Source organism: Furipterus horrens, unplaced genomic scaffold, assembly GCF_987537825.1.
Source record: "Furipterus horrens unplaced genomic scaffold, mFurHor1.1.pri manual_scaffold_1, whole genome shotgun sequence".
NCBI classification, from domain to species: domain Eukaryota; kingdom Metazoa; phylum Chordata; class Mammalia; order Chiroptera; family Furipteridae; genus Furipterus; species Furipterus horrens.
In genome coordinates, this window is record NW_028327171.1 from 44,347,895 (window position 1) to 44,360,180 (window position 12,286).

Consider the following 12,286-nt stretch of genomic DNA (forward strand, 5'->3'; position numbering starts at 1 on the left):
TGATAAATTGCTTTCCTTCATTTCATTTAGCTCTTCTGGAAAACTCTCTTGTTCTTTCATTTGGGGCTTGATTCTTTGCTCCCCATTTTGCCTGCCTCTTTGTGTTTCTTCCTATGTATTAGGTAGATCTGCTATGACTCCAGGTTTTGATATGGTGGCCTTATGTGGTAGGTATCATGTGAAACCTAGTGGCGCAGTCTCCCTTATCACCTGTGCTGGGTGCTCTAGGAATGTCCCTTGTGTGGGTTATGTGAGCCTTCTTATTGTAATTGACTCTTGATTGCTATTGGCCTGTTCACTTATGGGATCAACCCTCAGGCTGGCTGACTGTGAGGCTCAATATCCAACATAGTGTGCAAGTGGTAACCACACAAGGAAGAATTCACATCAGTGGGGTTTGGTGCCTGTTGAGATCTCCCTGTGGATATGCTACTTGTGAACATTACTGGATTCTGCTGTGTTGTCTTCTGAAGCTGTACACTGAATGTATTGGTTCTCAACCTCTTCAGAGGGACTCTGGTGAAGACCTACATCAGAGGCTGCCTGTGGCTGGCACTGGGCAACCTGTTTTGAGCTATCAGACATCTACAGCTTGTGGCTCCCGATGCTGGGCATGCATGCTTGTCGAAAGGACCAAGCTGTGCACCAAAGTCAGCTTTTAACAGCACTGAGTCAGGAGGCAGGTCTGCGAAAACCTCAAAGCTCCCAGAAATGCACCTCCATCTATAGGCTGCCTATTAGGCTTAGTCACTGAAAGAACCTCCAGCTATACTCTTTAGCATGGTATAAGCTCCACAGTGTGGGGCAAGAGAAATTCCAGTGGGTGGGGCTATTGACTCCTCCAAGGCTGATGTCACATGGAAGGCAGTGCTCTGCCCAAGAAAGATGGCTTCTGCAGTATGGGGAATGACTGAACACAGGGATCCTAGCAGCTGACCCTTCAGCTCTATTCCCAGAACCACCAACTCCAGACTTTCCTCACATCTCTCTAGTTGTCTCTACCCTCCCTCCACCAGAGCCCAGGGTCAGTGGCTGCAAATGAAATTTTGTGCATTGGCTCTTTAAGAGGGTGGATATATCTCTAGCTGTCTTTTTCTGGTGGACAGAAACCCTGCTGCTTTCCACAAGCAATGTTATGTGGATGCCTTTCCTGGTTCTGGTGCTCTAAGCTGGGGACCCCAGCTTGGGGTTTAGATCATACACATCTCATGGGGAACCCCCCACAGCTGAGATATCCCTCTGGAACTTCAGCTGCCACCTGTGGGAGCCTGGCCAGTCTGCTTGTGCCTCTGCACTTCCTATTAGTCTGGATGTGGCTTCTTCCGTAAGTGCTTGTTAATACAACCTCTCTCCAGCTAGCCTTCAGTTGGTTATTCAGGATGATTTTTTCTATAATTTAGTTGTAATTCCAGTTTGGTCCTAGGAGGAAATTAGTGTAGCTTCCACCTAATCTGCTGGCATCTTGAATCCCAAGCCCAAGTTTTTCAATAGGTGTGAAACTGGGGGTGCACAATCAATAACCTTATGTTGGAGTGAGTATGTGATGGGGCAGCAGAAAGGGAGCTATAAACAACCATAAATACTAAATACAGGTCTGAACAAAGTGCTGTGAAAGCAATAACAATACTCTGGTAAATAAATAAGTAAACTCATGAACTGGAGTCAGTTTTGATCTGTATCATTACTCCTCTGTTCTTTATTCAGGATACCAATGTTTCCTTAAAATAGTTATTCTCTCCCCAAATAGTTGTTTACTGAGTGATAAAACTAACACCCTCTCCTTATTATCATCATCATCATGTCAGTCCTAGGGGGAAAACAAAACCCTAACAAACAACAGAGAGAAACACCCCAGAAGGAAAATGTGGCAGTTTGGACAAAACCACACAGGTATAAATCATGTGGCCAAGCCCCAAAGTAGCAAGCTTTGCCTCAGACATCACTTCCAACCTGCAGCACAAGATTCTGAGAAGAAAAAGGTACATGACTATCTCAGAGCTAAAGATCAACAGCAATTCCAAGTGCTTATGCAACCTTGAGACCGTGAGAAGATCTGCCAGTATCCCAGACAGAAAGGATAGTCCAAGCCTATGAAGTCAGCTGCAGCTTCATCTGCTCCATCATCTTGATCCACAGGTACCATGCCCGTCACAGAGCCCATGCTGCTCTGGCAGAGAAGGCCATGTATGATGTCCTTTCAGATTTCTGTGCCCTTCTCTTCCCAATAAAGGCCAGTTCTTGATGTCCTTCATGTGGATGTGAGTTATTTTCCCCTTACAACTTCAACTCTATTCTACTTCTAAACAAAATGCTGCAGTGAATGAGTTCCATTTCTGTATTTCTTCCCCTGTCCTGATGAATTGTAAGTGGCCATTTTACTGTAAGAACTATAGCAACTCTGTCTTTTGCTACTCTCTCCAAAAAGAATTGTGCATGCACACGCGCATACACACACACACACACACACATTTGGAAAAAGAAATGTGGTTCATACTAGTTAAGGAACTAGAGTAATAACTCAAAGCTTAACAATAATACATTCATTATGCATTCACTGAAAAACTATCTATTGAGTACTTTTGATATGCTGGCACTATTCTAAGTAAATTTGTTAAAGTCAATAGCTCCCATAGCATAATAGTCTAGACATGGGAAACATTTCTGTCATCCTGAAGGCCAGGCTTATAAGACATTACAAATTGATTAAGGCATCTCATTCACAAATAGTCTGTAAGAGCACAAAGACACTGGCCTTTAGTTCCTAAAATAATTCAAGGTTTTAATAGTTTCAACATTCACCAGAAGATTCTCAGTAGCTGAAGGAGACTTTGGAAATCCAGCTTCCCACACAGTGAAACATCCTTAACAGTCATCCTCTTTCCCCAAACTCTCCCAGTAACAGAGATGGACCTGGTTTTCCTGGTGGATGTTGCGCTGAAACCTGCATTCCTGAAACCTTCGCCTCTTGGTTATGTGTCTGCACTTTGAGCAACACAGAACATTATAGGCCTTCAAGTACCAAAATATAACTACTGACCTCAACTTTCTCTTCAGTCCAAAATTCCTAAGAGAAAAAATGTGTACTAACCAGCAGCCTGTGAAAATGCTCTATTACCCTCACCTCCCTACAGAATAAATCAGGAGGCTAAAAAAATTGCTACCAAAAACTCATATACACACAGGGAGACATGATTACTTATGAATTAAGACAGTGGGCTCTGGTGGTGGATGGTCCAGGGTCAGTTCTTGGCTTTGTCGGTTACAAAGTATATGACCTGAGGTCAGCTATTTAACCTTCTTATATCTTAGTTTTCTCACCAGTTAAGTGGGCTCACAACAGCAGTCATTTCCTATGGTTCTTGTGAGATTAAGTGAGATGATGTATAGAAACCTCTCAATAAACGCCCCATACATGCAGAGTACCTAGCAAATGGTAGCTATTGTCACAGAACTTTTCACTTTGTAAAACCTTTCTGCGTGAATTATTTTATTTTATTTCCACAACAACTTTACGTATTGGTATTATTAAATCTATTGTATGGGAGAGGAAAGTCACACTGCAACAGTTTAAGTGACTTACTTGAGGTCACGTGGATAGCAGCTTGACTTAGATAAGAGTGTCTATTTCCTGAGTCCCATCCCAGTGATCTTTTCATTGAGCAAATGAAACTAAAACTAAACTACTGACAAATATTATTCTACATAGTGTCTGGTCTCTAGGGCAGAATCTCCCCGGGTGCTATAGGCTATAGAGTCTGATTAAAACACTTGGCCAGAGCAATATTTCAAAATTCATATCTACGATTAGTGGAATTCTGCAAATACTATTGAGAAAAGCTAAAATGCTATAGAAAATAAATGATGATAGACCAGCCTTATTGGTTAACAAATAAAAGTCTTTGCACAGTAGCAGCCAATTCCCTCGAGGACTCTCAAAGATTAGGTAATTGTGGTTTTAAGATAAGAATTTATTGTCTCTGTGTTGTCTCCAATATCATAAATCATATAGGGTTATATGCGGAGTTTGTGGTCTAGAGTAATGATTTCTAAGGTGTTTCCTAACATGGGGAACTATTAAAAGTTTTGTATAACTATAGGAGAGGAATTCTTCTAAGAAGAGATGTTTACTTCACAATTCCCTGACCATTTCCTTATACGTGGACAATTTTTGTTATATCTGTTTTTTTCCCACTGGAATTTGGTCCTTTTCTCATTCAAAAATTTAAATATCTTTGCAATAATGACTTAAGCATTTATAAAATATTTCTAAACTCTAAGACTAGATTTCACATTGATGGTTTCATGAGTACAAAATTGCAAGGTAATATAAAACACTAATACTGCTGTAAAAATAATTCAAAAAGGAAATTAATCAGACTAAACACAAAATAGTTTTTAGTGTGCTATCCTGAATTCTAGCACTTGATTAAAAAAAAAAAAACCCTATGATGGGCCTGTGTTTGGAAAGCCTATACAAGGCCATGGAAGGGCCCTTCTAACCTCATCAGGAGCTCTTGAGGGTTGAAAGCTCTGTTTTTCCACTATGTCGAATATCTTGAAACGTAGGGATTTTTTACTCGCTTGTTTTCAGTTTATCACAAGTACTGCTCTTAAACTTACCAGCCACAATTTGGGTTGTTTAAAAATTTATAAGCTGTTTGATCTGTTGTCTTGGGCTCACAAAAAGTAAAACAAGGAAGAGAATGAAAAGGAGGGCTAGCTGGGTAAGAGAGAAGAAAGGGGAAAGATTTATAAAGTCGAGGGCACAGGACCCTCTGCACTGTCCTCCTACAGGAAGGAGGGCGCTTGCTGGGGGATGGCATTGAGTACAACATTTCTCTGTGCTGGCTCCCAGAGAGTACCATGGGCCCAAACAGCCAGTTTTTTTCCCAAAGCACACACGGAGAAGCCACGAGAGCAAAGAGGGCTGTGTGGTGGGAAGGGAAGGTCGTCAGAGGTATGTTGTTTGTCGTGGGACAGGAAATTCAAAAATTGCATGCTAAACACCAGAGAGGCTATAGATTTAACATTTTCCAATTTGCCCTCTATGCTGTAAAAAATAAAATGGAAGTAAATACATTTTCAGGAATTTTTAGTTTAACATCCATACTTCTTTAGAGAGTATTATTACAACTAGTGAGGAATGTAAGTGTGATTCTGGCTCTGAAAGAGTTAGGTTAGTCATTCAGAGTCACCCAGGATCACCTGCTTTGGTTGCCTGCGGCAGGGTACGGGGCAGCCTTTCATTTCACTGGGCATTGCAGGAAGCCAGGCTTGTAAGTGGCTCGCATCCATCAGTGGGCGCTCAAACTGCACACATATCTCACACTGCCCCAAGTACTGCAAAGGACTCCTGCTTTGCATTCAAAAGGCAGATATGTTTTCAGACCTTTGGCATTTCCATTACCCCTTGTCACTTACACAGGAAATTAAGGGCTGACTTGAGTCACATGGTTATTTTGATTTATTGGGAACACAGACTTACTCTCTTGAGGAAGCAACGTGCCAGAAGTTCAGGATTGTCAGTGCACTTTTCCAATTCCTTTTGAAAAGTCCTAGAGAAGGCAAGGTATAATAATGCTTGTTAATAATTTTTACATAAATTAATAATTTTTTTAAAGTAAAATGAGCCCTGACTGGTATGGCTCAGTTGGTTGAGTGTCATCCTGCAAAGCAAAAAGTTGCCAGCTTCAATCCCCTCTCAGGACATGTACGGGAGGCAACTGGTTGATGTTTCTCTCTCTTTCTTTCTCCCTCCCTTCCCCTCTCTCTAAAAATAAATAAATAAACTCCTTTAAAAAGTAAAATCATATAAGGTTTTAAGAGGTGCCTGGAAAAATGTTGTTTTTCAGGCTTTATTGCTCTTGACTCATCTTCAACACACTAATTTGGAAGAAAAAAAGTGTGCTCTGAGAGATTACTAGGATTCCCTGAAAACATCTGCAGCTGTTCGGATAATTCTAGACACTAGCCATTGACAGACTGGGTGCACTGATACTCCCTGTGACCTGATAATAATGGTGATAAGAACTGTTGCTTTGCTGATGCTGATTCTGATGCTACTATCACTGAGAACTTACTATAAGCTAGGCATAAGCTAAGTGAGTCACAAACAATATCTCATTTAATCCTTCACCATACTTTGCAAGATAGGGTTTCATCAACCTGAGATTCAAAGAGGCTGCAACACTTCCGTGGGGAAAGTAGCAGAAATGAGATTTCCATTTCAGTTTTGACAAAAGAACAATAGACGTAAAATGTGGTTAGGAATTGGCCTAGGTTCTTTTCCCTTCCATCAATTAGATGTGTGATTTGGGGGTAAAGTGACTAAACAAGCTGAGGTTTCCTCATCAGTAAAGTGAAAGGGTTGGAAAATGATTTCCAAAGTCCCTTCCTCCCCTACTTCTTTAGAACTCAACATGAAAGCCGCCTAGACTAAAAAGACAACTTGTGTGACTAGTTAGCATTTTTTACACCCTAGATCCTTATGATAATAGGTATGTGAACAAATGCCTTGGTCATTTCTGTGTTCCTCATGCCAAACACAGCACCTGACACCAAACAGGTGCTCAATAAATGCTGATGCATAAATAGATGAATAAGCAAAAGAACACACAAATGAATACAACACTGATGCTTGACACTTCATACATGTTCTATTAATGTCTTTTCCCATCTTTCCTTTGTATCCTATCCCAATTCACTGACTCTGGACTACTTGCTTAAGCCTGAAAATACCTAAGTGCTCTCATCACCAAATTCCATCAGTCTGGTTTCCATCTTTCACTTACTTTCCATATTTCCTGATAATGTAAAGTATTATATACCTGTTGTGAAATTCATAAAGTTCTCTAATATTCCCAAAGAGAAAGTCCTTGTTATTCTGAAGAACGTCTGGAATCAGATGCTTCAGCCAAATAAAATCCATTGGAGTGATATATCCCTGCAGAGATGGAAACAAGGTAGGTTTTATAGATAGGAACATGTAAGAGATTATCTGAATTAGCTACTCCAAGGAATAAAACTTTAATAACATAAATATTTCCTGAAAGTCATTTCATCAAATTATTTTGATATTATTTTCCTCATCTGTCCATCTTCAGGAGAAGATGGCTTCTTGGTAATGATAATAAAATGGCACTTTTTATAGAAAGAACAAATATATATTTTTTAGTGTTTATGTTATGCAAGTCAAATGTGAAAGGAAAAAACCCATTACTTTATGACCTGTTGCAATTACTATTATTTTATTATATTTCTTTCATGACTTTTAGAGAACTTATTTTATATGGTTATAATCACAGTACATAAATAATTTGTATTCTGTTTTGCCATACACGTTTTAGAGTTTGCTTGTAAATTTCTACATGTATTGTTTTTAATTTAATCTTATAAGCATTTTTCAATGTTGCTACAAATTACTCAAAATAATTATTTTGTAACAGTTGAGTAATATTTCATTTAGCATGTATATCAGACTTTATTAACCATTTCCCTTTTAATGGGATATTTGGTTTTCTGATATTTTGTGGTAAAAAAATTCTATTATAATTTTTTACATATAATTTATTCCTCAAAATTAGGCCCTTAGGAAAATAAGGAAAATGCACATTTTCAGTCTTAAGCAAAAAGTGCTACTTAAAACAATGAGAAACAATTCTCCCTCATTAAATCATCAAAAACATTTCCATTATATCCATTGTTAGTAAGCATATAGCGAACCTAGTGAGCATTACTAGAATCAGTATGAACTGGCACAATCCTTTAGAAGTTTTTGAGTTGCATGGATGAACAGTCAGAAGAAGGTTCTTATTCCTACTGGAAAGACACTTGTGATATTGTAAGACCTGAAACCTGGCAGGGGAGAGGATGGAATCTAGAGAAATATGGTACCTATTTTGATTCTCTTTGTGCAACAAAGTTTCTTCAGTTTGAATACATGCTTAACATTCCCCCCAATCTACTTACATCAATTATGCTCTTCATCTCTTTTATATAAACCTCTTCAGTCTCAAGCAAGTCACATATAATGCGCCTGAAATCACAGCAGCAGGTGGGAAGATGCAAGAGAGAGAGACAGAGGGAGGGCAGAGTGATTTTTTAGAATTCTTTTAGGATAATGCTCATCAATAGTTCCTCTTAGTGGCTCACTTACTTAGGCTGTGGTCAATTCATTCTCTTCTACTGAACACCCAAGGCCAACAGCTCCCACAACCACACTCTGATCACACTGATGTTAGAAGAAACAGCAAGGAGTCAAAATTCATGTGTGCATCCAGCGAATGAGCTGTCCTCCGCTGGGCCACAGGGTGGGGGTCAAGAGGGCAGCCAGTGGGGTTGGAAATGGCCAGGTTGGATTCTTGGTCAGGAAGGTCTCCCTGACCCCTATAGTGTATGTGTGGTTTCCTAGATTTTCATTCTGGCTTCCTGCTGTTTAATTGCTCACATGGATCTTTGACCCACATGGATGGATGGATTTTGTTTTGCACAATTAGATGGATGCCAGGCACACCCCCTTCTTCTGGCATTTGATGTTTCAATGAGATCAACTACTTCAGCCAAATGACTTGAGCTCTGTCCGCTTCCCTTGAGGAAAGCAGGTGGGAAGTGAGGTGGGAGCAATTCTGAGATGGCCTGCAATATTCCTGCCCCCTGCTGTGCACATACCGCCTTCTGGTTAATCAATCAAATGCTAATTTAGATGCTGCTGTGAAGGGATTTTGCCATTCTGATTTGTTACAAATCACTTAACCTTAAGAGAAGTAGATAGCCCATTTGGGCCTGACCCAATCACATGAACTCTTCAGATCTGGGTCTACAAGTCAGAGAGATTGGAAGCATGAGAAGAATTTAACACAAGGGAGAGTCTCCTTTGCTGGCTTTGGAGGGGTCATGTGGCAAGGAGCACAGGCAGCCTCTAGGAGCTGAGAGTAGCATCCAGCTGACTGACAGCCAGCAAGGAAACAATGACTTTAGTCCTACAGTTGCAAGGCACTGAATTCTGCGCCAACCACGTGAACTTAAGATACCAAGTGCAGCCGGCCAATACTGCGATTTTAGTCTATAGGACGTGAGCAAAAAGCCAGTCATGCTGTCTCCAGACCCCTGTCCCAGGGAAACTGAGCTGAGCTGCTAAGTTTCTGCTCATTTTTTATGCAGCAATAGAAAACTAATAGAGTGAGGCTAGATTCCCACATCTATCTCTAGACAGATTGTTTTCTTTTTCTTCTCAAGCTGTGTAGCCACACTTTCTTTTCCCGGCTTTCTTTTATACCTTCAAGTGAGTTAGTGTTTGTACAAGTGTTCATGTGTAGAATATATACGTGTATAGTTTCCTGTGAACCATTGCTGGTTAGCTATTAAAGGGTGACCTATCCTAGTGAATGGCTTCTTCTCCTTTCATAAAATGGACATGGCAAGAGACAAATAATTGAAGAACATGAAGAAGACAATTCATACAAATATACAAATAGCTATTAGTCTTATGTAAAAAAAACAAAAAACCTCAATACACACTAATCCAATAAAGACAAAGTAAAAAGAAGTAACAATTTTTAATTGGTAAAATGGTAGAAATTTCAAATCTCGAAGGAAGACCGATAGATGAGGATGTAGAAACACTCTCAGACAATATTGACGGAAGTGTAAATTTGTGCAAGATAATCTACAAAAGCTCATCATATTTAAAACGCAAGCTCCTTGACTCAGCAGTTCCACTTCTAAGAATGTGTATTGTTTGTTATTAGAACAATAGCACTGCAACAACAACCAGATATAAACTGGAAATTACTTAAATTCTCATTAATAAGTTATGGTATATACATATAATGGAATGCCAGGCAGCTTTTAAAATAAAGAAGCCAGTTGAGTCATGCTGACATGACATAAGACACTTAAGGGACTGGGAAAAAAAACAAACAAAAAACCCCAAGATGCAGGAAAGTAAGCATAGTGTGATAATTTGTATAAAAATGAGCATGTACTACACATATGTTTAGTAAAACTATAGGTTTAGAAAATTCATACAAAGAAACTTAAGACATTGTTAACAGTGACTGCTTTCAGAGATGGTACTGAAAGCTAGAAAACAGGGAAGGAGAATTTCTACATTTCACTCTATCCCCTTTTACAATATTTGATTTAAAAAATCTTTAAACATTAGCCACTTTTATGACTTAAGAAATGGCTCACATGACACTTTAAAATGAATGCTTTGGAGCTAATGACATGTAAACCCTGTTTGAATGATATAAATAAATTCTACAATTCATATATTTTATAGCTCTTTTTTTAAATGACAATCTTTGTATCTATTTATAAAAGTGTGTTACCAGACTGATGAAGGTTAGCCCCTGACAGAGGATACAATTTCAAGAAGGATAAAGACAACGGAAAAGTTCATACTTAGCAGAGTCACTGAATAAGAGGTTTCTTTGCTCTTTGTAAATCATCCTGAAGTGACTGTCAGAAGGAAACAGAGGCCTTGATACCAATCTATTTCTACGAGCCATGACATCAAGTAGGATCACAGCAATAGTTAGGCATTCATGGAAAATCAGAGAGCAGCCAGCCTCACAGGCCCTCACGAAGCACTGGGCTTAAGTGACTTGGCAAGTCTGTTTAAGGATGAATTGATGATTAAATGAAGTCCAACGGCAGAAATCACTAGGTGGTGAGGAAAATCCATTTTATTACCCAACAGCTACGTATGAACTTAGAGACTCTTAGGAGTTTTAAAGAATCTGACACAGGAAAATACAACTCAGAAGAAGAAAAAATCCCTTGTCAGGTTATATCTGTTTATAGTTTGGAAAAGGGTCTATGGATCTCACCCAGCTGCTTCATTTTACTTGTTTGAGTGCAACGGATAAAACGATAGGAAATCCCCTGAGCATCTGTCACCTACATTTCAGTTCAGCTTAAAAATAATAATAATAACCCTCATGTCACTGTTAAGCCAGTCTTTTTCCTTTCCAGGTCCCTGGTTGGGGCACATGCAAGAGGCAACTGATCAATGTTTCTCTCCCACATTGACACCTCTCTCCCTCTCTTTATCCCTCCTTTCTCCTCTCTCTAAAAATAAATAAATAAATAAAACCATTAAAAAAGAAATAAAACAAAGGTCGTAAGACTTTCTACTCATTTACAACCTCAATGAACTAAATAGTTAATGTGTAATTGCAATGTGCAACAGGACAATCAATGAGGAGAGGTCTTAGAGAAGTTGAAATCTGAACTGTTCTCTGTAAGAAGTGAGGACCTGACTAGGAAAATGGGAGGGTATTCCAGGAAGAAGGACACATGAACAAGGTGTAAAAGCTCTGGCTACACAGAGGCCTTGTGGGACTCAGGCTACTGGGACGGGGTCTGGGGAGGGGAAGGATGAGAGGCAGGGGGAGCCTGGGTGGAGGTGTTGGCTGTCATGCCAGCTACCACGCAGACTTGATGCAGGAGCCAAGGGGAAGGTGTAGGAGACTGATTTGGCCTGCAGGGCAGATACCAATCCAGGAGCCTGTTTCATTAAGCACAGAACAGGTTCTGATGGTTCAGATTTAGGAAAACATGTTCTTAGTTTTACATCCTTCTTCTATTTCAATTAGGTGTTCTGTTTCTGTAATTACATTAATAAATCCTCAGAACTATACATGGTAACGACACAAAACACTGTAGAGCAGCGATTTTCAGTGAGTGTGCCACAAGAATTATTAAGACATATGATAGCTGACTATTTAGTCAGGGGCACTGACCTCTTTTCCCTTAGATCAGTGTTTCTCAACCTGTGGGTCGCGACCCCTTTGGGGGTCGAACGACCCTTTCACAGAGATCGCCTAAGACCATCGGAAAACACATATATAATTACATATTGTTTTTGTAATTAATCACTATGCTTTAACTATGTTCAATTTGTAACAATGAAAATACATCCTGCATATCAGATATTTACATTACGATTCATAACAGTAGAAAAATTACAGTTATGAAGTAGCAACAAAAATGATTTTATGGTTGGAGGTCACCACAACATGAGGAATTGTATTAAAGGGTTGCAGCATTAGGAAGGTTGAGAACCACTGCCTTAGATTGTCAAATAAAAGTATGACAACAGCCAACACAATAACAGCTGTCTAATGTGAATGGCCTATCTTGAACCATAAATATATATATCATATAACAGAGTTACATCTTATTTGTCGTGCTGCATAATAAGGTTGTGTCTGATTGGTTAATTATCGGTACCAGAAGTCCTTATATATAAGTATATGCACTGATTTTTTAAAAAGTGACT

The 12,286-nt window shown here is 39.4% G+C and overlaps 1 protein-coding gene across 1 annotated transcript in view; it reads right to left on the minus strand.

Annotated features, from left to right (window-relative positions):
- The window catches only part of MCF2L2 (MCF.2 cell line derived transforming sequence-like 2), a 220,004-nt gene that overhangs the window by 42,390 nt on the left and 165,328 nt on the right, over positions 1–12,286 (minus strand). Inside the window, exons 16-18 of the mRNA XM_090286049.1 lie at positions 7,969–8,035; positions 6,828–6,943; positions 5,486–5,555 (exon numbers count right to left, since the gene is read on the minus strand). Coding sequence (XP_090142175.1) covers positions 5,486–5,555; positions 6,828–6,943; positions 7,969–8,035 — 253 coding nt within the window. The remainder of the gene's footprint in view (positions 1–5,485; positions 5,556–6,827; positions 6,944–7,968; positions 8,036–12,286) is intronic.